The sequence below is a fragment of the Physeter macrocephalus genome, chromosome 18 (assembly GCF_002837175.3).
Source record: "Physeter macrocephalus isolate SW-GA chromosome 18, ASM283717v5, whole genome shotgun sequence".
Lineage (NCBI taxonomy): Eukaryota > Metazoa > Chordata > Mammalia > Artiodactyla > Physeteridae > Physeter > Physeter macrocephalus.
Genome location: NC_041231.1, coordinates 63,287,776 through 63,314,640, shown reverse-complemented (window position 1 = coordinate 63,314,640; position 26,865 = coordinate 63,287,776). Strand labels below are relative to the sequence as shown.

General features: G+C 37.8%; 1 protein-coding gene across 2 annotated transcripts in view; it reads left to right on the top strand.

Moving 5' to 3' along the window:
• The first annotated feature begins 3,169 nt into the window (after positions 1-3,169).
• The window catches only part of KHDRBS2 (KH RNA binding domain containing, signal transduction associated 2), a 725,702-nt gene continuing 702,006 nt past the window's right edge, over positions 3,170-26,865 (top strand). For both annotated transcript variants that reach the window (XM_024122132.3, XM_024122131.3), the window contains exon 1: positions 3,170-3,342. In XM_024122132.3, the coding sequence (XP_023977900.1) occupies positions 3,252-3,342 (91 nt within the window). In that variant the 5' untranslated portion in view covers positions 3,170-3,251. The remainder of the gene's footprint in view (positions 3,343-26,865) is intronic.

The following is a 26,865-nucleotide window of genomic DNA, read 5'->3' as shown; positions in this document are numbered from 1 at the left end:
ATGATCACAACAAGCAGTTCTAAGAGGGAAGTTTATAGCAGTACAATCCTACCTTAAGAAACAAGAAGCATCTCTAATAAACAACCTAACCTTGAATCTAAAGCAATTAGAGAAAGAAGAACAAAAAACCCCAAAATTAGCAGAAGGAAAGAAATCATAAAGATCAGATCAGAAATAAATGAAAAAGAAATGAAGGAAACAATAGCAAAGATCAATAAAACTAAAAGCTGGCTCCTTGAAAAGATAAACAAAATTGATAAACCATTAGTCAGACTCATCAAGAAAACAAGGAAGAAAATGCAAATCAATAGAATTAGAAATGAAAAAGGAGTAACAACTGACACTGCAGAAATACAAAGGATCATGAGAGATTTCTACAAGAAAATCTATGCTAAGAAAATGTACAACCTGGAAGAAATGAACAAATTCTTAGAAATGCACAACCTGCTGAGACTGAACCAGGAAGAAATAGAAAATATGAACAGACCAATCACAAGAACTGAAATTGAAACTGTGATTAAAATCTTCCAACAAACAAATCCCAGGACAAGATGGATTCACAGGTGAATTCTATCAAACATTTAGAGAAGAGCTAACACCTCTCCTTCTCAAACCCTTCCAAAATATAGCAGAGGGAGGAACACTCCCAAACTATTTCTACAAGGCCACCATCATTCTGATACCAAAACCAGGCAAAGATGTCACAGAGAAAGAAAACTACAGGCCAATATCAGTGATGAACATAGACGCAAAAATCCTCATCAAAATACTAGGAAACAGAATCCAACAGCACATTAAAAGGATCATACACCATAATCAAGTGGGGTTTATTCCAGGAATGCAAGGATTCTTCAATATATGCAAATCAATCCACATGATACACCATATTAACACACTGAAGGAGAAAAACCATATGATCATCTCAATAGATGCAGAGAAACTTTCGACAAAATTTAACACCCATTTACGATAAAAACCCTGCAGAAAGTAGGCATAGAGGGAACTTTTCTCAACATAATAAAGGCCATATATGAAAAAGCCAGAGCCAACGTCATCCTCAATGGTGAAAAACTGAAACCATTTCCACTAAGAAAAGACAACCCTCAGAATGGGAGAAAATTTTTGCAAATGAAGCAACTGACAAAAGATTAATCTCCAAAATTTACAAGCAGCTCATGCAGCTCAATATGTAAAAAACAAACAACCCAATCCAAAAATGGGCAGAAGACCTAAATAGACATTTCTCCAAAGAAGATATACAGACTGCCAAGAAACACATGAAAGAATGCTCAACATCATTAATCATTAGAGAAATGCAAATCAAAACTACAATGAGATATCGTCTCACACTAGTCAGAATGGCCATCATCAAAAAATCTAGAAACAGTAAATTCTGGAGAGGGTGTGGAGAAAAGGGAACGCTCTTGCACTGTTGGTGGGAATGTAAATTGATACAGCCACTATGGAGAACAGTATGGGCATATACCCTGAGAAAACCATAATTCAAAAAGAGTCATGTACCAAGATGTTCATTGCAGCTCTATTTACAATAGCCAGGACATGGAAGCATCCTAAGTGTCCATCAACAGATGAATTGATAAAGAAGATGTGGCACATATATACAATGGAATATTACTCAGTCATAAAAAGAAACGAAATTGAGTTATTTGTAGTGAAGTGGATGGAACTAGATTCTGTCATACAGAGTGAAGTTAAGTCAGAAAGAGAAAAAGAAATACCGTATGCTAACACATATATATGGAATCTAAGAAAAAAAAAAAAGGTCATGAAGAACCTTGGGGTAAGTCGGGAATAAAGACACAGACCTACTAGAGCATGGAGGTGAGGTAATGGGGAGGGGGAAGGGTAAGCTGTGACAAAGTGAAGAGTGGAATGGACGTATATACAATACCAAACGTAAAATAGATAGCTAATGGGAAGCAGCTGCATAGCACAGGGAGATCAGCTAGGTGGTTTGTGACCACCTAGAAGGGTGGGATAGGGAGGATGGGAGGGAGGGAGACGCAAGAGGGAAGAGATATGGGAACACATGTATATGTATAACTGATTCACTTTGTTATAAAGCAGAAACTAACACACCATTGTAAAGCAATTATACTCCAATAAAGATGTAAAAAAAAGACTAAATAAAGGAGAAAGGAGGAAATTGGAGCAACCGTAGTTACCTGTTTCCTAGTCTCTTCCTTCTTCCACGTGTCTTCCTAATTCCTTCACAAACTTATTATGTTGCTTTTTAGTTTTAAAATTCAGCCCCCTTCCAGAATCCCTACCATAGATAGGGATTGGGGGAGAAGGCATGGATGGAGGACAACGAGAACTATGTCAACACCCCAATGATTATACAGGGGAGGCGTGTTGCTGTGCAACAATACAGCCCGGGAGCCGCTTTATTTATCAATGAACATTCTACTGCGTCCCTGCGATGTAGGTCAGGCTCATTGGAAATACCAGCCGCCGATCACATGCAGTCTTTATTATATTTCCAGGCCGGGTGCACAGCTGATTCCTGCACACTGGAGTGCGTCTGAGCTGCAGGACGGAGAGGAGACACCTGTGCCTTAGCGACGCAGGTAAAGTCCCATCTACCTTCCCGAGGCTTTCCCGGGTGCTCTCCCATCCCCTCCGCGCTCCCTCCTCACCCCCATCTGCCCTCCCATCTTGGACCCCAGCTTCTTTGTTCAACCAGTGCTTTTCCCGCTCTCTCTGGGCACCTCAACAGGAGACAAGGAGGGCTCCACACAACTGGGCATGCCTAACAACCAGGGAGGGCTCTGGCTGCGAGAAGAAAGCGCTTGCACCTTCTGCGCTGCCCTCCCCTCTCCTGCTGTCTCCTGCCACTCAGGCGACCCGACTTGAGGCGAGGTCCAGTGAGGGCCCGCGGCCTCTCGGGGCCCCGCCTCTCTCGGCACCCTCGCCAATTAGCGTTGGGCGGAGGCGGGACGCGCCCTGTGCCCGCCTCTCCAGTTCAGGCTGCTGGTACGAGCGGGGCTGGGCGCGAGCGAGGGACCAAGGCAGGACGGGTCGGGAGGCGCGGAGCCGCGCAGCCCGACGGCGGGGGCGGGCGCGGCGCGGGACCGGAGAGGGCGCCAGACCCCGAGCCGCGGCGGAGCGAGGCGGGAGGCGGGGGGCGGGCGGCGGGCGGCGGGAGGCGGACGAGCAGGGCTGCCGGCGACCTACGTCCGAGCGCGCGGAGCCCTGCGCCTGGCCGGGGTCGGTCCGAAGTCCGCGCTATGGAAGAGGAGAAATACTTGCCTGAGCTGATGGCAGAAAAAGATAGCCTGGATCCATCTTTTGTGCATGCCTCGCGCCTGCTAGCCGAAGGTAGGACTTGCTCCCCAGGTGGACACAGACAGCTGGCCCCTGTCACCGCGGCGGGGTTGGGGAGCGGAGTTGGGGAGGATGCCCATCTCCTTCGCGGAGACTGTCCCCTAAGGTGCTCGACCCAGAGCTGCGGACAGAGCAGGTCCTCGGGCGGCGGATTCTCGCTCCCTCCCTCCCTCCGCAGCTGAATTTGGGGAGCCCGGAGCTGCGAGCTCTGTGGCGGTGGAGACGTGCCCTTTTAGGATCTTTGATGGAGAGACGTGAGGAGCTACGCGGTCCACGGGGATATTTTCACTCCGCAGAGGGAAGGGAAATCAATTTCTAGTGAATGGTGATCAATGTAGTGTTTTAAGAGCTTCTTACCTACAAATCAGCATTTCTTTTTCTTTCTTTCTTTCTTTCTTTCTTTTTCTTTCTTTCTTTCTTTCTTTCTTTCTTTCTTTCTTCTTTCTTTCTTTCTTTCTTTCTTTCTTTCTTTCTCTTTTTTGTTCTTTTTCTTTCTTCTGCTTGGGAAGCGATTTTGATATTCTTTAGTCTAATTACAGTCTTTCCTATGGAAAGTCTTAGAATTAACCTAGATTAAATTCTGTGTGTTCTTCTATGTTTTTGAACGTGGAAGAGGCTAAAGTGCTTATCAGTTTATTTGAAGTGTGATGATTGCGTGCTCTGGGAGATGCTGATCCCTGGGAACGCTCCACAATTGATCAACTGTTTTACCAAGTGTGCATTTTCTTTTGTGTACCTGTAATGTTAAAAGAGATTTCATTCCCAGAGGAACAGAAATGTCGTCTTTTGCATTCTTTTGAAAGGTCGTTTAAACACACACACACACACACACACACGAACATGAACTTTTGTATGACAGAAGTATTAACCAAATTCCTTCATTTATCTTGAAATAATGCTGTCTAACTGCTAAAGGTACTCAAGATATGTAGCAGTCTACACCTGTCTTTTTAAAAACAACTCCAGATTTTTTTTCTTGATGAATGCCTCATTAATAATAAACTGCTTCATCATCAAATTGACTACAATGCAGTTTTGTAGCTTAGGTTCTTATGAACTTACCTATAGTAAAACTAAAAGTAACAACTTTCTCTTCCTCAGCCCTTAAGCATTAAAGGAAATGTTTTCTTTTTTGAGATTTAGTTGTATACATGAAAGGAAAAATTCTAATCCTCCATGTATGAGTCAAATAGTCATAGATTTATTTAAATGTTTTATTGATGGATTATTATTTACAACAATAAAGTGTCAGGTGTTTTTCTATTTTGTATACTAAGTAATTAAGAAAAGCTTTATAATCGAAATATTGAATGTGTGAAACAACTAAACTGTTTTTCAAAGAACAAGTTGGTTTTGTAGAGGATTTAGGACAGAAAATGCAATCATGCTTACTACTTTCTTGGTTACTGAATGAAAAAAATAAATAGAACCTAAAGTTGAAAATGAAAGTCAATTAAAAAATTAAACTCTCCCTCTACTCTATTAAAAAAGATAACTACATAAAAATATAGGAATATTGTAAATTAATGGGTAAATAAATGATTAAGATTGTTCAAAATGATTAAAAATGCGGTTAAAAGTCTTCTTAAATCATTTACTTCAATATATTTTCCAGAAGTGTCTTCATTTAGCTGATAATGCTTTAAAATGGAAAAAAAGTTACAAATTGATCATTTTCTCAGACCTGCTAATTGGACTTCTTTTGGGGACAGCAGACTTGATTAATTCATCAGTCATTAATGAGAGTTAGTGTACTGAAAACTGCCAAACTACAGCAATGCGTGTGAGGAGCCCTAAATAGAGTGCAAGTATTTCTGCAGATGGTAAAACAGTCAGAGAAGGCTGTGCACCTGGTTCCTTAACATTTTATTTTTCTCAGGAACTTCGTTTCTTGATACTTAGGAACATGTTCCTATGTACTTTGTAATTTAATTTTTTCCCAGTAGGGGGAAGCATGTTTTGCTTTTGTAAAGAATTAGGAAGAAAAAGCTCCTATATAGAGAGAAAAACATCTAAGTAAGAAACAGAGAGAGGTGTCCGAATTTCAGAGGAAACATAATGAGGAAAAGAGGGTAGAGGAGGTGATGATAATAATCTTGAGTATATAAAGAGATAGGCCAAAAGAGACACAAGATTTAAATTCTCTAATTGTACCTGAGGCTCTTTATGTGTACTTATTGAACAGTGTCCTTTTGAATCTCTAATAAACCTTAACATACATTTTACATAGATCTTTCATTATCTTTTCAAAGGCCATCTGCCTAGATTCTTAAGTCTTGTTTCGGATCTCTATAGGAGAGCGTTGTTGAGATAATTTTATTTCTCACCCTGGAAATGTACTGATTGAAGGCAGCAGCTATAAATAAACCTGACACAGATGTTCATTTGGAAAGAAGGTGCTCAGTGAAGTACATTTCAGCCAGGACTGTGCAGACCGTCTCAAGACTGCGTGAGTAATAAAAATGATCCAGATGATTCAGTTCTTCGGAATGATTTTCTGGAAGCTAATACATACAAGGGCAGTGATGTAAACCAATGAGCTTTCACAGTGATTTATTTTGCTTTTTTGATTGGTGGTAGATGCAAATCAGTGCTCAGTTGTGACTGCTTCACTTAGAATTGAAGGCCATAGGGTTAAAAGTGCTAGTTTGTTGGTTATTTTGTAATTTTTGTTGTAGTTTGTTATTTCACTTCTTCCTGCTGTGTACTTTCAGTAGGAATGATTCTGAGAAAGTGAAAGGAAGAGCCCAAACATTTTATGTATTGTGTTGTTACTTAGAAAAATCTTGAATAATATGGTTTGAAGAGTATAATATGTTTGAGTAGTTAAAAGAATTTTCTTCTGTGATTATAATATTGTTTAATTGCTTATTTGTATGGAAGGTGCTTTGGAGTATGATAAAACAGCAAATTCAGCATGATTCTTGAAGTTCCACTCAGCCTCTGAATTTGCTTGCCAGATGAAATTAGATGAGGTTATTTATATCTGTGGTACTGCTGGGAAGTGCACTAAACTGTGAATCCAGATACCTGTATTTTAATTCCACTTTTGCCTAAACTGAATCTTGGTAAATTTCCCTTTCCTGGGTCAGTCTCTCAAATTGAGGAGTTGGACTAGATTTCTTTGTAATTCTAATGAATTCTGGGACTACTGCTGATGCAAAGGAGTGGTGTTTGTGTATTCAGAATACCAAAGTCAGTGGCTGAATATTTTGGAAACTTTTTTCATTCCTTCTTAGTTTAATGATTAATAATACATTTATTGCATTATAATGCAATTTGAAGCATAAACATTATTTTGGGCACTGGGGACAGATTTATGTTTTTACGTTTACTGAACCATTCTCAAGGCTTGGGAGCTAAAAATGTATATGCATGGAAATATTCTTGTTTGCAGTAAAGCATGCCTGTCTGCTGACAGACATAGATCTGTTCAAATTTAAAGATTCAATTATGGTGATTCCATACCTTTAGGAGGATTAATAAATTCTTGTCCAATTGAGAGTGTTTTGGGTTCTCTGGCTGGCAAGATTTCCTAACCTGAATTCTTCATAAATATTGGTAGATTCATCATTGTTTTGGTTGACTCATCATATGATGAAGTCAAATATTGCCAAATATCCCAACAGTTCAAGTGATTTAAAAAAAAAACTCTGGGTGCTTTTTTCAAATTTTGGTGAAAAGCTTGCCCTTCCATCTAGGATTGGCCTGTTTGCAGGTGTGGATGAATGAGAGGAACATGGATTAATAATTTATCACAAATGCTGACTTGTGATTTAACTACATTTAGATTTTCAGTAAGGATCATTTTTAAACTCAGAATGTGTTCCTTGAAATATTTTCCATAAAACATGGTGTGTTCTTAAGTTAAAGAAAGGTATTGGTATAATGTCTAAAACCAACTTCTGATAAAAAATAGTGTTCATGTGACTTTTCCTTTGATTGATGTAATCTCTTTTCTCTCCCAATAAATTTGGGATAATCTTATTTATGTTTCTTAAATAAAAATAAAAATTGGCAAAAAAAACTAAGTTAAAAGTATCTTTGATCTGCAGTTAAAACACATTTATCATATAGTGGAGAAATTCTGCTTTAGCAAACAAAACACTTGGGATGGAGTGTTGACACCCCTGCCAACTGTGAAATAAAGGATATTTCATTTATTTCCTTTCTGATTCTCAGTTTCTTCACCTGTAAAACAGCAAAACGAATATCCACCAGCCAGGGTTCTTTTAAAGTTAAAAAATGCTGTTTCTGACTATGTAAGCTGTATTTTAAAATAGGAATATTTGTACAACTAAAACAAAAACATAAGCAGAAATTCTACAAATATAAGATGATGCTTTTAAGATTTTCCTTAATGTTTTAATGGCATTGTGGACCTCAACTTGAAGCTTGATTTTGTAATAAAATGAGCACTGACTTAACTCTCTGAATCACTGCTGAGTGAAATTTGAACTCATACACCAAATTATGAAATAAATTATCTTATAAAAGATGATTCCAACGAGAGATTTTAAAATATCGTGTTCCCTCCGTCAGTGGTCGCTTGCATGTGTCTGACTTGAGCCTGGTTAGCCGAGGACCTGGGTCTCTTGAGGCTCATTCCGCACCTGCTTGGCCTCCTCATCAGGCCACATGTCCGTCACTCTGGGCAGCTGGCTTCATCCTCCTTTTCATCAAGGGAAGTGGATCCCTGTGTCCGAAGTTCTTCAGCCTCCTACCACTTAAAAAATTCCATACTCCTTTCATTCCCAGCAGGTGAAACTTGGCTTCTCCCTTGGTTTACAAGCACTACACACTGTTGGTTTTTCTCTTCTGTCTCTCTTACCAGTGCTCACCATCCTCCCTCTCTCTCCTCCCCACCCCAACACACACACCCTGTCAGAGTGGTTCATTCAAGATCAGAGTATGACCATGTCACACCTTTAAATGCTATTGTCATAGGCAGGCCACCTCTGACAGCAGGCCAGCAGAGGGAGGGGATGCTGCTTGCCTGGATGCTTCTGGGGCAGGGAGAGTCCAGGCTCCCCCAGGCGCCTAGGGGAGGGAGGGAGCAGCCCCTTGTTGCTGTTCCTGTGTGGTCTTTAGTGACACCGAGAGGGGTGGGGAGGAGTTCCAGCAGGAGTGAAAGATTCTCTGACACCCCCTGGCTTGGAGGCGGAAGGATGCATTGGTCCTGCTCCTGAGGGTGGACATCCGGGTCTCCACGTGGCCTCTGTCCCCACTGCCGGTGGTACGGAAGCCCTGTTGCCTATTCAGTCCCACTGCCTCCCCCAGAGGGAAGGGGTGCCCCTTCACAGTGGAGGGAGGCTGGATGCCCAGGCTCCCTATTTAATTTTTCTTGATGGGGGTGAGCGTGAGACACCGGTTTTTGGGTTTGGTTTTGTTTTCTGTGTTGTTTGGCTGGGGAAGGATGTTTGTTGTCTAAAAGTTTTCTGTCTTGCAAGGTTGCCCTCTTTCTAGTCCTGTGGCCGGAGAGAGCAGGCTTTGCTTGAGCCATTTTTTGGTCTCCTTCTGTTGATATTCCTGGGTTTCCAACCTTTCCAGCTCCCACTTTGGCATGTATGAAACACAAGAAAAACTAGCAAAACCACTGCCTGAGTCACATGGTACCCAGCCAGCCTGCCTTCTTCCTGCCCCCTTCTGCAAAGTCTTCTGTGTTTATTTTATATATAATATCCAGTCTCCATTCATTTGTGTTTTAATTTATTTCTTTATAAGATTTTCTTTTGAAGGCAGGTTCAGTCTTGTACATTAATATTTCATTAACTAATTATGTAAGAATGAGCATGACCAGGATAAATCCATCTGGATAATGGACATAATATCTGATCAAAATTTTTGGTTTCTATTAAGTATACAAACTAGATTGGAGCTCTGTGTTCCCATAGCAGCTGTAGAAGGAGGGAAGTTTTAGAGATGGTTTTTAGAAACCCTTGGAGATGACTCTCTAGTGTCACCAGCCTTTCCTATGTCTTTATTTGTTTGGACATTTGATTTGATCCCTTTTCTTGTCTGAATACAGATTATAAGAAATGTAGCTTAATCGGAATTATATCCTGACACCAGTTGGTTTCTTTAAAGCTATAAACAGTGTAAGACTTAATATATTAATAGATTGTAATATGATCCTTTTCTTACAGAAATGGTGAATTTCAATAAAATAAGTATGATACAGAAATATATATTTTTAAAAAATAATAGAATACTGGTTAATAGCTGATCTCCCAAAGGAATGTTAGCAGATACCCATGTTATATGACTTCTTCATTTTCTCCAGTGGAGAGTTCTGAAATAATCGCATGTTTTATTTGTCAAAAAGTTGAGAGGTCACAGCCAAGTATCTTGTTGCACAATTATTTTTAACTGTTTTGGGAAGCAAATCATTTGTAGCGTGTCCTCCATTGCTTACCTTACCCTCAGCAGCACTACTTCCAAAAAATTTTTGCAGTAGAGAGAGATAATAAACATTTAAGAACACCTGAATGACAAAGTTTTCGGTCCTTTACTATAGATGAACTTATAGTTTAGCTACAGTTTGGGGGATGAGTCCTGTGGGGCAAGGACTCAATGACCCTTGACTATGTGATTGCACGTGTCCTTGAATGTGAGTTGGTAACACCGGTCCTCAGTATGTGTTATTGGTATATGAAGAGGTATCAGATGGTTAATTTATTAGTTTTTAACAGTATACATAAGATATAAATAACAGTGCATGGTAAGAGCTGCTGGGGTTTACAGACTGCTGGTGTCACAGAGATACCGAGGAGGTCATGGTGATTGTAGATCTTCATTCTCATGGTCACTCTGTCAACATTGGTGAGGAGATGCTCTTTGTCACGCAGTGTACTGGATGCTGACATGCCTACCACAATGCATCCACTCGCCAATCCTATGAGATAGTTACTAGCATTACCCTATCTTACAAATGAGAAAAATTAAGAATTAGAGAAGTTAATTTATCTCAGATCACACAGCAAATAAATTATAAAGCTGAAACCCAGGCTTTCTTACCCAGAGGCAGGTGTACTGGTTACAGCATCCTGTCACCCGTGGGAGAGACACTGCTTCAGGCAGGCTTTGCAGGAAGGTCAGATATTAACATGCAAAGTACTTCGAGGAGATCAGCGTGGTGGTCATCACTCACTTCTGAAATATGTTCCTGAATGCGAGTATTGGATGAATTCTTCCACAGTGTCTTTAAATAAGTATAGTATATAAAAGGCAAATACATTTATAAATGGGGAAATTTACCTTAGTACAGAATTGGGTTAAGGATTATCGAGGCAGCCTACGTTTTCAGTGTCTTACATCGACTGTTGTTTCTGAGGGAGTTTAGTGGTGAGATGGTAAAGAGCAGAACACTTTTTTTTTCTTTTTTTGGATCCAAAAGAGGGATTGGAGAACTTTGTGTGATTTGCTGAGACTTTTTCTTTCCATGTTATTTTTTTAAGAGACCTGCTTACATTTGCCAAATTCTTCTAGGAAGGAAGAACAACCATAGGTCCTCTCTTGTGTCTTGAGGGAGTGTCAGTTTTGTTTAAAATTTGGGAATTGAGCAGAGTTCACATGTGGTCAGAAGCTGAGAACCGGTTTCACCAGCATGGCCTGATTCAAATGTTATCTATAGGTAATGAGGCTTTAGGATTTAATAACTTTGAAACAGATTGGTCTGTATTATTACACTTTTATCAGGAATGGCACAATTGATGCCCATTTCCTTCAAAACATTGAAGATTAGATTTTACCTTCAAATAGAAAAGCAGAATGAACATGTTTTCTCTCGAGTATAGCTATTTTTAGCAGGTTCATTGTATGTCAGAAAATGATAGACCCTGAGCAACTCAGGAGACAGAGCCTCGGTGACGGAAACTCAGTAGAGACTGAAGGAGAAGAAATCTGTTCATTTTGAGAAGAAAGGGATGACTAGAGTAATAGCTCCTTTTCTTGAACATATACTGTGGGTCACATCCTTACATTATATCCAAAAAGGCAGGTAATATTGTCCCTATATTATGGGAAAGATAAAGAGGCAGATTAGAGGATAGCCTAATCCATTTGGATTTTTTAAATAATAAATCAGAAGTTAAGTAAATGTCCAACTATAATGTGAAAGTCTCAAAAAGCAACATTAAACATTAAACATTGAAACACTAAACAGTATTGCAGAATATGACTTGTTTAAGGAAATACCAAGATCTTGCTTTGAAAAACTTTTAGGAGAGTTAAGTTAAATCTGTTACTAGAGAATTTGTTTCCTTTAAAATAATTTTCTTTAGGAAATTTAAGGATTTTGATTTTTAGAAATTTGATTTACATGTAGCAATACACTCATTGTATAAAAGAAGACTATAAAATGAAAACAGTAACATGAATACATAACAGAATACAGTTCTTACTGTATATTTAGGCATGTAAATGTGAGTGTTAAATTGAATTAAGTATCATCCATATCTCCACATAGTCTGTTTTTCTCCTTAGAAGCCAAAAACTAGAAGCTGCCTTTTTATCCATCTAAGATCTGGTGCAAGAAGGGGCCTTTAAGGAATTGTGTGAAGATGAAAGTCATTTGATGTGCTGAGGCAGATAGCAATTTATTATATGCAATTGTTTGGAATGGACTTCATGAGGATATGCAATTGTTTGGAATGGACTTCATGAGGATAGATGGCTCTGTAGTAAGCTAGTATTCTGAAATTAGTGAAAGATTGGAAATTATATCATATCCATACAAGGAAAATCTGGTATAAGAAAGCGTTATGACAATTAAAAGCCATTTAATGGAATTAGATGAGGTGATAAGTATTTGGAATGAAGTACAATAAACCAAATGGTTTCTCTGTGAGTAAAATGAGCAGACTGTATATGTGTGTGTGTGTGTGTGTGTGTGTGTGTGTGTGTGTGTGTGAAGCATATACGAAACAGGTGATAAATGAGAAACAGTACAGACTTGGTCCAATTGGTTGCTATTATCTGTACTCTGTATTACTATCTGAGACCTACTTTTAGGTAGAGGAGAGGACAGAGTTACAGGCAATTAAATATGCAATCTCCATAGCATCTGTGAAATGCAATGACAAGACAAATAGATGATGCTTTAGGAGCCCACAGAGATCATGGGCGGCCTCAGTGGGAAGGGCCGTGTTAGTTGAGAACTAACACAGAAGCTGTTAGTTGAGATCTAACACAGAAGTAGGATATGGTGGAGATTCAGTGAAGAAGGGGTTATAATCTGGGAGAATGATACATGGATACAGCAAACATCTCCAAAGCCTGAAAAGAAAGAGAACATTTTTTTGAATAGGTAGAAGTTAAGTGTGATATTATGATTTACAATAAGATATATATATATATATAAATATATATTTGATCATCTTACCTGTTTCTGGCCAGAGCTCTTAAAACTCTTGGAATTTCCTAAGTGAAGAGAGCTGTAAAGGTGTCTTTTGTAATGTAAATAAGGTGACTTTTTGAAAAGCCCCTAGGTAACTTAAAGATGGGGGCTGATTGCCAGGGGGCCCAACTGGTAATTAGAGGGTAGGAACTTTCAGTCCTACCTCTCCTTCCCACCCCCCAGACCTTTGGGGAGAGGGGCTAGAGCTTGAATCAGTTGCCAGCCGCCAGTGATTTAATCAACCATGCCTATGTAATGAAACCTGGATAATAACATAGAAGGACTGGATTCAGATTTCTTCCAGATTGGTAGCAAGTGGAGATCTGGGGAGAATGCTGAGCTCCGAAAAGACTTGGAAGCTCTGCACTCTTTTCCAGACCTGCTCTGTGCATCTCTTCCACCCGGCTGTTCCTGAGTGTATCACCTTGTAATAAACAGAAGTTCTAGTAAGTAAGATGCTTCTCTGAGTTCTGTAGCAAATTAATTGTCCCCAAGGAGAGAGGGGGGCCCTGGGAACCTCTGGTTTACAACCAGTAGATTAGAAGTACAGGTAACAGTCTGGACTCACAACTGTCATCTGAAGCACAAGAAAGGGGTCTTTGGAATTGGGTCCAGGAACCCAACAGATTAAATATGCTTGGAAAATACAGTAAAAGAGAAAGCATGTAGAAAAGTGGGTCTAAAGAAAATGGTAAAGGCTTATCACATATGTCTTGTAAACTATGTTAAGAAGTTTGGACTTGTCGACTGTAAAAACTGCACAATCTAAAAGAACATTTATATAAAGTTGAAGAAAGAAGTGATTTATGATGATAGAAATCAGAATAGTGGTTGCCAAAGGAATGCAGAGTCATGGTAAAGCTGTATAAGGAGAGTCTCTGGGCTGATGGAAATGTTCTCTATTCTTGTCAAGAGCCCTGCATATACAGCTTATACAGTTATCACAACTTATCAAATTGTAAACCTAAAAACTGCATTTCACTATTCATAACATTTGCCTCAATTTATTTTTTAAAAAACAAAGTGGAGTAAAGAAAAGAATCTTCATTGATTTCTGCTTTTGGATAAATACTGCAGGTAAACTTGCAGAGGATTCATGAGATGATTGATGATTGATCCGTGGTATAGTTGACAAGAGCCTGTATCATAGATGAGGAAGCAAAGGCTCAAACAGATTTAGAAATTGTCCCAGAGTCACAAAGCAGCCAAATGGCAGATCTAGGATTCAAACACTAGTGTTTTGACATCACCTACTGTGTTCTTTCTATTATAACAGTAGCTCTCAAATAATTTTTATCACATTCCAGGGTAAGAAATACCCCCCCCACACAAATAAATGTTTCATAAATTAATGCTTAACCTTAAAATAAATAAAGTTTTGCATATACGAATGTCTTCTTTCAGATCCAACATAGTTAATATTTCCTCCAGTGCCAAAACAAATCTTGGAAATATAATACATCCATCTTTTCACACTATAATGCCACTTAGTGTGGAGAAATGCTCATAATACAAGCTTAAAGGATCTAAATGTCCAGCACATGCTGGTGCCCATCTCATGCTCACTGTGGATCACTGATCAGAATGGAGGCAACAAATTTATACATTGACTGTAGCATCACAAATTCATGGGGAAAATGTGTCAAGAAGGTGTCAGTGGTCAACAAAGTCACATGTGACGACAAGTCCTAAGAACCCACAAAGAAAAAAGTAGATGCATGCGATAGATGTGGGATTAGGAAAGACTCAGAAACTCAAAGAGTACGCACTCTTCCTTCTTCTTAAGTTCAACATATTGAAAGTTATCCATGTTGCTACATTTATCAATAGTTTATTTTTCCTTGCTGAGTAATGTTCCATTGTATCAATATCTCACAATTTGATTATCCAGTCGCTTGTGAATGGACATCTGGGCTGTTTTCAGGGATAGCTTATTATGCTTATTATGAATAGGCTGCTATGAATGTTCATGTGCAAGATGTTTGTGGACATGCATTCTCTTTACATAAAACAGAATTGCTGGGTCTTAGAATGTGTGTGTGTGTGTGTGTGTGTGTGTGTGTGTGTGTGTGTGTGTGTGTATGTGTATATATGGTAAACCTTATTTATATTATATGGGATTGCAAAATAATTTCCTAAAGTGGTTGCACTGTTTTATCTCTCACCAACATTGTATGAAAACTCTGTTTGTTCTACTTGCTTGCCAGTACCTGAAGTTCTCAGTCTTAACAACAGCTATTCTAGTATTTCAAGTGGTAACTTATTGTAGTTTTTGTTTGTTTGTTTGTTTGAATCTTTTTTTAATTTTATTTTTTTATTAATGTGTAGTTGATTTACAATGTTGTGTTAGTTTCTGATGTACAGCAAAGTGATTCAGTTATTTTTATATATTTTTTTTCAGATTTTTTTTTCTATTATAGGTTATTACAAGTTACTGAGTATAGTTCCCTGTGCTATACAGTAGGTCCTTGTTGGTTATCTATTTCATATATAGTAGTGTGTATATGTTAATCCCAAACTCCTAATTTATCCCCCCCTTTCCCCTTTTAATATGCAATTCCTTGATGATTAATGATGTTGAACATGTTTTCAAATGCTTTTTGGCAATTTGTATCTGTTATCCTACTTGAAACAATTGGTTAGAAAGTTGACAAACTTTTAATTGGATTGTTGGTCTTTTTATTGTTGGTGGAGTAATTTGTATATTCTGGATTTGCATCCTTTGTGAGGTATACATACTGCAAATATTTTTTCCCAATATGTGGCTTAGCTTTTAATTTTCTTAAGTGTCTTTTGAAGAGCAGAAGTTAATTTTTTTCTGAAGTCTAATTCATTGTTTTTTTCTTATACTTTAGTGCTGTGTCCTCCCTAGGAAATCTTTGCCTACCTCAAAGTCACAAAGGGTCTTCTCAATATTTTTTTCTAGAGGCTTTATGGTTTTAGCTTTTAAGTATAGGTTTATGACACATCTAGAGGTAACTTTTGTATATGGTGTCAAGATAGGATCAAAGTTCTTATTTTTTTTTTAAGATTTAAATATCTAGTATCATTTACTGAAAAGATTTTCTTTTGCTCATTATCATGTTTAAAGTGTTAAAAGATATAGTATAGTGTTTAAGCACATAAAATATAGAGAAATAAAGATCATAGTGTCTAAGTATATGTGAACTGTCTGCAATATTGATCCTCAGTATGTTTGTTCCAATACAAAGGGAACAATGGCTGCCTTAGAATGATTAAGCATGACATGTTTTTGGACTGTGCTTTAAAATTATATATAGCTATATGAATTTTTTGCCATTTCCTCAGGATTTAGAACATAATCTTTTAAGAACATTATGAATACACTTTCCTTACTGCAACTGAGGAGGAGACTAGCCATTCCAGAGGCCTTGAAGTTTACTGACTATGACAAGGATAGCATTCTTTCAATAAAGAAGTAAGGTACTTGCTGCTACTCAGCAGTAGTGATATCTAGTAAAATGTGAACAATTGCCCTGTCCTCACTAACAAAGTAGGTTCTAGAATCACAAAATAGTGGGTAAAGTAGATGCATTAAACATTTTATTTAGGGCTTCCCTGGTGGCGCAGTGGTTGAGAGTCTGCCTGCCGATGCAAGGGATACAAGTTCGTGCCCCGGTCCGGGAAGCCCCGGTCCGGGAAGATCCCACATGCCACGCAGCGGCTAGGCTCGTGAGCCGGAGCCCGTGCTCCGCAACGAAAGAGGCCACAACAGTGAGAGGCCCGCATACCACAAAAAACAAACAAACAAAAAACATTTTATTTAAAAAAAAAGACCATATAATTTTAGATAGTAGGTTATATGCTTTTTCTATTTTTGCAGGTAAAAAATATATTGTACAGAAACAATACACTGTACAGAATTGACAGACCTACCCTGGGTAAAATAGGTACACCTGCAGACGAACAACTGGGACCAACATCTCCATCCACAGTGATAGCCCTTTGATACCTCTTGATCATCAGTGGCATATTAAGAGACAGCATCGCAATTACCCTGAAATGTGACATAGCTTTGGAAACTGCCCGAGGGCATAAGTGACTGGTGACTTTAGACTAATCTCTAAAGCACAGGTACCATACCACTATGATTTCGTAAACACGCAGGTGCCCATCGTGTCAACACTAATAGCCAAAAAGAAGATTTAACAATGATCCAGACTGACACAGTACATCAGTGCTGGATTCTGACAAGGTAATTCTTGGGGGAGTATGTTTATACAGGCAGGAAGGCTACTCCCTGAAGGAAAATGGTTGTGTTCTGGGTTTTAGAAATAGGGATGCAGTGGACAATTTGTTTGGATCTGGACAAGAAGTAAAATGAATTTACATGCCATGAAGTGAGATAGCCTTGTGAAGTACTGAAGTCGGTTCCTATGTGGGTATTTAAAACCTCCTATAGAAAATTGAGAAAAGGAAAAATAACTATTTTGTTTTTCTCAAAAGATATATGTTGATACTTCCTTGGAAATGGAAGTTTGGATTAGATGATTTATGAATATCAATTTTATCTTATTTAAAAAATTTCATAGTATCGGACAATAATTCTTTATTTACCATAAAGGAAAACTGCTTTTGAAATTTGTCTGAACATGAAATATTAGAGTGTATGATTTATGTTAAATAATAGTTTATAGACATATTTAAATCCCTGAAAGAAAATGTCTTTTTTATATATGTATCAGACTTTCACAGTATTAGTTTTAAGATCCACATTAGGTGAATAAGGAGAGAAAAAAAGTCTCTGAAGTGTCTGATGTTTACTCTTAGTAGCTCATTTTGACCACTTCCAATTAGAAATGAAAAAATAAGTACAACTTTCTTAGATGCAATTCACTTTCTAGTTCCTGATGACTGATATCATATAATTGATGTTTCACAGGATTCTCTAAGTTTGTTTTGACCCATATTCTCTTAAAACCCTGACCCACTTCTTCAGGGCACTGAATTACTCACCCGTGTTCACTTGGCTGCTCCCAAAGGGATCAGAGCAGCCACCCGACTTTTTCTGGTGAGAAATTGGCATTAAAGGAAAGAGGTCACCCAGTTTGGGTTGGTTCCTGATACAGGGGAAAAGTAGACTCTGGGGTTGTAAGTCTGTACTTCAGAACAAAACAGATACACAGACTGAGGCCATTCCAAGGAGGTCTTTCCAGGGCCCCAGCTAACCTTACTTCCTTAAGAAGCCCCAGGATTTTTCCAAGATACACAATTTTCTGATAATTATTTAAGGTGGCTCTGATTGTTTTATGTTATGTGCAACCAAAATAACTTTGACTAAGAGAAAACAGAACTGATCTTAGGATAATAGCAATCTTTCTTTTTTCCTTCCTCCCTCCCTCCCTCCCTCCCTCCCTCCCTTCCTTCTTTCCTCCCTTCCTTCCTTCCTTCCTTTCTTTCTTCCTTCCTTCCTTCTTCCCTCCCTCCCTTCCTTCCTTATACAGCAGGTTCTTATTAGTTATCTATTTTATACATATTAGTGTATATATGTCAATCCCAATCTCCAAATTCATCACACCACCATCACCCCCCAACCCCGCGCTTTCCCCCTTTGGTGTCCATACATTTGTTCTCTACATCTGTGTCTCTGTTTTTGCCTTGTAAACTGGTTCATCTGTACCATTTTTCTAGATTCCACATATATGCGTTAATATACGATATTTGTTTATCTCTTTCTGACTTACTTCACTCTGTATGAAAGTCTCTAGGTCCATCAACGTCTCTATAGATGACCCAATTTCGTTCCTTTTTATGGCTGAGTAATATTCCATTGTATATATGTACCACATCTTCTTTATCCATTCGTCTGTCAGTGGGCATTTAAGTTGCTTCCATGACCTGGCTATTGTAAATATTGCTGCAATGAACATTGGGGTGCATGAGTTGGTTTTTTTTTTTTTTAATTTAACCTTACTTCCTATTTTAGAAAATATAGTTTTTACACATAATTTAAGCAAAATGATGTAAGCAAGCATAAAAATATGAAGTTCAGTGTGAGTACACTATTTTGTTGAACAAGTAGGGTGCACAGAAAATAATGAGAAAAGAACCTGAAACTTTTCTATCACTCTCCATTTATCTTATTCTGCAAGATGAATTTTTCCCTGTCTTTCTAGAAGAAAACTAGGATGCATTCTATATTCTTCTGATGATTCTCAAATAATAAAATATATTTTTAGGCACTTCTAGTGATAAAGACAACTTGAGTTCATTAAATAACATGCATCTTTTTTCTGGCTTGTTGTTTTCAACTCCTGGTTGATGCCTAGATATCTGGAGGTACACCTCTGGGTGCTTTCTATTGAGGTTTCTCATCCCCTTAGCAAGCTGTCTTGAAGAGTGCTATTCACCCCATGCTAGCTCCCTACAGTTCATAGCTCTTATTTGGTACATGGGGTATGTGTTCTAAGCATCCTTTGCTCTGACAAACCATGGGATACGGTACCAGTCCTAACCCAGCCACCTCTCCTTCTTTCATAGCCAGTTCATTTATAAAGCATTCACATTTTTAAATCATATTAGTTCAGAGGAAGACCCTAGTTCACTATATCTTCCAAGTTCAAGGGAACATGGGGATTTGACCCCTAGATCCCTGTCAAAGGGAAGAAATTGTGCCAGGTACCAATACATTTTACAGCTGTTATCTATTTCAAGGTTTGTCTCAACTTCATAGAACCACTTTTACCAATGGGTCCCTTCCCTAAACAGCCTGCATCAGCCAGAGGTATAAAAATGCAGCTATTTTGAGCCTCTGCAGGACACCTCTGACAAGCCATATTGTTGCAGAGCTCTTGACGGGACTGACTGAGGGTTTGCAGGGCCTTCATTTCAGGATAACTTCTTCCCAGTCCTTCTTCATTTCCCTTTCTTTTCCACAAGAGTTATCCCTAACAAATATCCTGCATGTGAAACTCCATCAGGGAATCTATTGCCAAGCAACCAAACCTGAGAAGTTCTGTTTGATGGTTTTACATTCATTTTGGATTTTATTGATAGCATCTATTGTTTTGAGGATCCAGATAAAATTGATACTGATGCTTTTCATTACTGCTCTGTGTGTGTGTACACATATATATGTATATACATACACATCACTGAAATGTTCAAAAATTCTGTGCACTCATTTCTTGGATGGAACATAATTAAACTTATCACACCAAGTCCCCAATTTATCTGACTACTGAGTTCATGGACACTTGCATTTAGCCCTATGTGGGACTAAATCCTTTGTACTATATTTGCATATTTAATTTTTTTTCATTTTTGCTAATAGACTGCGTGATGAATGATCAGTTATTTGCTTACAGTATGTGTTCAATAAAATATTTAGAGTAAATGAATAACAAATATAAAATAATTACTACATAAGCTATTATTATGCCTTGTTAACATTAGTTTTTCCTAAAAACAGATTATGTACTATGAACATGAACTTTATAGTTTTAATTTTATAACAAAAGCCTACACAACACAATAATGATACAATAATTTGATCATGTAATTTTATCACAACCAATTTAATAGTACATCTTCATTAACACAATTTCCTTTGAACATTAACATTACCTACAATTAGCTACATTTATATCTCAAGAGATATTATGACTTTTGTAAATAATTAATAATTACTCTATCAGTATTATTTTGGATTAATATTTAATGTTTTCTCTAAAAATTTCTAACCTTTAAATTAGCTTTATTTTGTTTTCAGAAAAGCATATACAACAAATTCTCATGATATTCATTAGGATAGGCTAAACTGCTATAAAAATGACTCAAAAGTATAGTGGCTTAACACAAAATTAGTTTATTTCTTATTCACATAACCATTCAAGGTTTTGGATTTTTTTTTTAAGACTTGAGGATGACTCTTTTCCAATCATTCAATCAAAACCCAGTCATTGGGCTTCCCTGGTGGCGCGGTGGTTGAGAGACCGCCTGCCGATGCAGGGGACACGGGTTCGTGCCCCGGTCCGGGAGGATCCCACATGCCGCGAAGCGGCTGGGCCCGTGAGCCGTGGCTGCTGAACCTGTGCGTCCGGAGCCTGTGCCCCGCAACGGGAGAGGCCACAACAGTGAGAGGCCCGCGTACCACAAAAAAAAAAAAAAAAAAAAAAAAAAACCCAGTCATTCCTTTGCGGGCTCCAACAGCATCATAGAGTGTTGCCATGGAGGGTGCCTCGTTAAGATTGGCTCACCACACCCAGGTTCTAGCAGGGAAAAAAATGAAAGAGAATAACTAGGAAGGAGGCTTTTTCTCTTTAAAGTCCTAGACCAGGAACACAACAAAGACCACTTTTGCTCATATTTCATTGTTAGGAATTTAATTATATGGCCATCCCTAAACTGCAGTAGGGCTGGAAAGCATAGTCTGTTGCTGAACCAAGAAGAAGTGTAAGAACAGATACCTCTACTACCAACAATCATAGTGCTTTATAAAGTATATTTCAGAAAAGTTCAAACATTGATAAAAGTAAGGAATGTAGTATAATAAACCTTAATGTATACAGTTTGAAAACATACAGCATTGTGTCAATCTTATGTAATTTAGTCTCTGTCCACTTTTTAAACACAGGTCTAACATTATCTCTTTTCACCCATAATACTTCTATATCTGTCTCTAATCTTTCATGAACTTCCTTTTGAATATATCATTACTATGTAATTTCTCTCAAAAATTAATAATTTAATTATCAACAACTAATAACAAACTCATATTTAAATTTATCTGATTGGGGAGACCAACTTTGGATATAGACTGTGAAATGGGGGTTGTTGCAGAAATTAACTCGGGATTGAGAAATATAGAAATGGTCACTTTGTGGCCACTTATAGAAGTTTATATATATTTTTGTATCTTGTATTCTTGCAAAGACAGACTAGCAGCATTCAGTAAACTGATGTTAAGATTCTTACTTGGAAACTGTAAGAAAAGCAGGTTCCCAGGTTCTAATTCTGGATATTTGCTTCTGTAAGTCTACATTGAAGTCTGGGAATAAATTCTAACAAGTGCATGACTTTTTGAATTATGGTTTTCTCTAGGTGTATGCCCAGTAGTGGGATTGCTGGGTCATATTGTAGTTCTATTTTTAGTTTCTTAAGGAACTTCCATACTGTTCTCCATAGTAGCTGTATCAATTTACATTCCTACCAACAGTGCAAGAGGGTTCCTTTTCTCCACACCCTCTCCAGCATTTGGTGTGTTTAGATTTTCTGATGATGCCCATACTAACTGGTGTGACATGATACCTCATTGTAGTTTTGATTTGCATTTCTCTAATAATTAGTGATGATGAGCAGCTTTTCATGTGCCTCTTGGCCATCTGTATGTCTTCTTTGGAGAAATGTCTATTTAGGTCTTCTGCCCATTTTTGGATTGGGTTATTCGTTTCTGTAATGTTGAGCTGTATGAGCTGTTTATGTATTTTGGAGATTAATCCTTTGTCCATTGATTCGTTTGCAAATATTTTCTCCCATTCTGAAGGTTGTCTTTTCATCTTGTTTATAGTTTCCTTTGAGGTGCAAAAGCTTTTAAGTTTCATTAGGTCCCATTTGTTTACTTTTGTTTTTATTTCCATTTCTCGAGGAGGTGGATCAAAAAAGGTCATGCTGTGATTTATGTCCAAGAGTGTTCTTCCTATGTTTTCCTCTAAGAGTTTTATAGTGACTGGTGTTACATTTAGGTCTTTAATCCATTTTGAGTTTATTTTTGTGTATGGTGTTAGGGAGTGTTCTAATTTCATTCTTTTACACATAGCTGTCCAGTTATCCCAGCACCACTTATTGAAGAGACTGTCTTTTCTCCATGGTATATCTTTGCCACGTTTGTCATAGATTAGTTGACCACCGGTGCGTGGGTTTATCTCTGAGCTTTCTATCCTTTTCCATTTATCTATATTTCTGTTTTTGTGCCAGTACCATATTGTCTTGGTCACTGTAGCTTTGTAGTATAGTCTGAAGTCAGGGAGTCTTATTCCTCCAGCTCCATTTTTTTCCCTCAAGATTGTTTTGGCTATTCGGGGTCTTTTTTGTCTCCATACAAATTTTAAGATTTTTTGTTCTATTTCTGTAAAAAATGCCATTGGTAATTTGATAGGGATTGCACTAAATCTGTAGATTGCTTTGGGTACTATAGTCATTTTCACAGTATTGAATCTTGCAATCCAAGAACATGGTATATCTCTCCCTCTGTGTCATCTTTGATTTCTTTCATCAGTGTCTTATAGTTTTCTGAGTACAGGTCTTTTGCCTCCTTAGGTAGGTTTATTCCTAGGTATTTTATTCTTTTTGATGCAATGGTAAATGGGATTGTTTCTTGAATTTCTCTTTCTGAGCTTTCATTGTTAGTGTATAGAAATGCACCAGATTTCTGTGTATTAATTTTGTATCCTGCAACTTTACCAAATTCATTGATGAGCTCTAGTAGTTTTCTGGTAGCATCTTTAGGCTTTTCTGTATACAATAGCATGTCATCTGCAAACAGTGACAGTTTAACTTCTTCTTTTCCAATTTGGATTCCTTTTACTTCTTTTTCTTCTCTAATTGCCATATCTAGGACTTCCAAAAGTATGTTGAATAAAAGTGGCAAGAGTGGACATCCTTGTCTTGTTCCTGATCCTACAGGAAGTGCTTTCAGCTTTTCACCATTGAGTATAATGTTAGCTGTAGGTTTGTTTTATATGACCTTTATTGTGTTAAGGTAGGTTCCCTCTATGCCCACTTTCTAGAGAGTTTTTATCATAAATAGATGGTGAATTTTATCAAAAGCTTTTTCTGCAGCTACTGAGATGATTATATGTTTTTTTTTCAATTTATTGATGTGGTGTATCACACTGATTGATTTGTAGATATTGAAAAATCCTTGCATCCTTGGGATACATCCCACTTGATCGTGATGTATGGTCATTTTAATGTATTGTTGGATTCGGATTGCTAGTATTTTGTTGAGGATTTTTGCGTGTATATTTGTCAGTGATATTGGCCTGTAATTTCTTTTTTTGTTTGGTATCTTTGTCTGGTTTTGGTGTCCGTGTGGTTGTGGCCTCATAGAATGAATTTGGGAGTTTTCCTTCCTCTGCAATTTTTTTGAAAAATTCCAGAAGAATAGGTGTTAGCACTTCGCAAAATATTTAATAGAATTCACCTGTGAAACCATTGGGTCCTGGACTTCGTTTGCTGGAAGTTTTTTAATCACAGGTTCAATTTCAGTGCTTGTGATTGGTCTGTTCATATTTTCTATTTCTTCCTGGTTCAGTCTTTGGAGATTGTATCTTTCTAACAACCTGTCCATTTCTTCCAGGGTATCCATTTATTGGCATACAGTTGCTTGTACTAGTCTCTTATAGTCCTTTGTATTTCTGCAGTGTCAGTTGTTACTTCTACTTTTCCATTTCTAATTCCACTGATTTGAGTCTTCTCCCTTTTTTTCTTGATGAGTTTTTCTAATGCTTTATCAATTTTGTTTATCTTCTTAAAGAACCAGCTTTTAGTTTTACTGATCTTTGCTACTGTTTCCTTCATTTCTTTTTGTGTGTGTGTGTTGATTAGCTCTTTTTTTTAACATCTTTATTGGAGTATAATTGCTTTACAATGGTGTATTAGTTTCTGCTTTATAACAAAGTGAATCAGTTATACATATACATATTTTCCCATATCTCTTCCCTCTTGCGTCTCCCTCGCTCCCATCCTCCCTATCCCACCCCTCTAGGTGGTCACAAAACAACCAGCTGATCTCCCTGTGCTATGCGGCTCCTTCCCACTAGCTATCTATTTTACGTTTGGTAGTGTATATACGTCCATGCCACTCTCTCACTTTCTCACAGCTTACCCTTCCCCCTCCCCATATCCTCAAGTCCATTCCCTAGTAGGTCTGAGTCTTTATTCCCATCTTACCCCTAGGTGTTTCATGACCTTTTTTTTCCCTTAGATTCCATATATATGTGTTAGCATACGGTATTTGCTTTTCTCTTTCTGACTTACGTCACTCTGTATGACAGTCTATAGGTCCATCCATCTCACTACAAATAACTCAATTTCATTTCTTTTTATGGCTGAGTAAAATTCCATTGTATATATGTGCCACATCTTCTTTATCCATTCATCTGTTGATGGACACTTAGGTTTCTTCCATGTCTTGGCTATTGTAAATAGAGCTGCAATGAACAAATTGGTACATGAATCTTTTTGAATTATGGTTTGCTCAGGGTATATGCCCAGTAGTGGGATTGCTGGGTCGTATGGTAGTTCTATTTGTAGTTTTTTAAGGAACCTCCATTCTGTTCTCCATAGTGGCTGTATCAATTTACATTATTCCCACCAGCAGTGCAAGAGGGTTCCCTTTTCTCCACACCCTCTCCAGCATTTATTGTTTCTAGAGTTTTTGATGATGGCCAATCTGACCGGTGTGAGATGATATCTCATTGTCGTTTTGATTTGCATTTCTCTAATGATTAATGATGTTGAGCATTCTTTCATGTGTTTGTTGGCGATCTGTATATCTTCTTTGGAGAAATGTCTATTTAGTTCTTCTGCCCATTTTTGGATTGGGTTGTTTGTTTTTTTGTTATTGAGCTGCATGAGTTGCTTATAAATTTTGGATCTTGATCCTTTGTCATTTGCTTCATTTGCAAATATTTTCTCCCATTCAGAGGGTTGTCTTTTTGTCTTGTTTATGGTTTCCTTTGCTGTGCAAAAGCTTTTAAGTTTCATTAGGTCCCATTTGTTTATTTTTGTTTTTATTTCCATTTCTCTAGGAGATGGGTCAAAAAGGATCTTGCTGTGATTTATGTCATAGAGTGTTCTGCCTATGTTTTCCTCTAAGAGTTTGACAGTGTCTGGCCTTACATTTAGGGTTTAACCCATTTTGAGTTTATTCTTGTGTGTGGTGTTAGGGATTGTTCTAATTTCATACTTTTACATGTAGCTGTCCAGTTTTCCCAGCACCACTTATTGAAGAGGCTGTCTTTTCTCCACTGTATATCCTTCCCTCCTTTATCAAAGATAAGGTGACCATATGTGTGTGGGTTTATCTCTGGGCTTTCTATCCTGTTCCATTGATCTATATTTCTGTTTTTGTGCCAGTACCATACTGTCTTGATTACTGCAGCTTTGTAGTATAGTCTGAAGTCAGGGAGCCTGATTCCTCCAGCTCCTTTTTTCGTCCTCAACATTTCTTTGGCTATTCGGGGTCTTTTGTGTTTCCATAAAAATTGTGAAATATTTTGTTCTAGTTCTGTGAAAAATGCCAGTGGTAGTTTGATAGGGATTACATTGAATCTGTAGATTGCTTTGGGTAGTAGAGTCATTTTCACAATGTTGATTCTTCCAATCCAAGAACATGGTATATCTCTCCACCTGTTTGTATCATCTTTAAGTTCTTTCATCAGTGTCTTATAGTTTTCTGCAAATTTCTCTTTCACATTTTTCATCATTAGTGTATAGGAATGCCAGAGATTTCTGTGCATTAATTTTGTATCCTGCTACTTTACCAAATTCATTGATTAGCTCTAGTAGTTTTCTGGTTGCATCTTTAGGATACTATACGTAGAGTATCATGTCATCTGCAAACAGTGACAGCTTCTTCTTTTCCGATTTGGAATCCTTTTATTTCTTTTACTTCTCTGATTACTGTGGCTAAAACTTCCAAAACTATGTTGAATAATAATGGTGAGAGTGGGCAACCTTGTCTTGTTCGTGATCTTAGTGGAAATGGTTTCAGTTTTTCACTCTTGAGGTCGATGTTTGCTGTGGGTTTTTCATATATGGCCTTTATTATGTTGAGGAAAGTTTCCTCTATGCCTTCTTTCTGCAGGGTTTTTATCATAAATGGGTGTTGAATTTTGTCAAAAGCTTTCTCTGCATCTATTGAGATGATCATATGGTTTTTCTCCTTCAGTTTGTTAATATGGTGTATCACTTTGATTGATTTTGTATGTTGAAGAATCCTTGCATTCCTGGAATAAACCCCACTTGATCATGGTGTATGATACTTTTAATGTGCTGTTGGACTCTGTTTGCTAGTATTTTGTTGAGGATTTTTGCATCTGTGTTCATCAGTGATATTGTCCTGTAGTTTTCTTTCTTTGTGACATGTTTGTCTG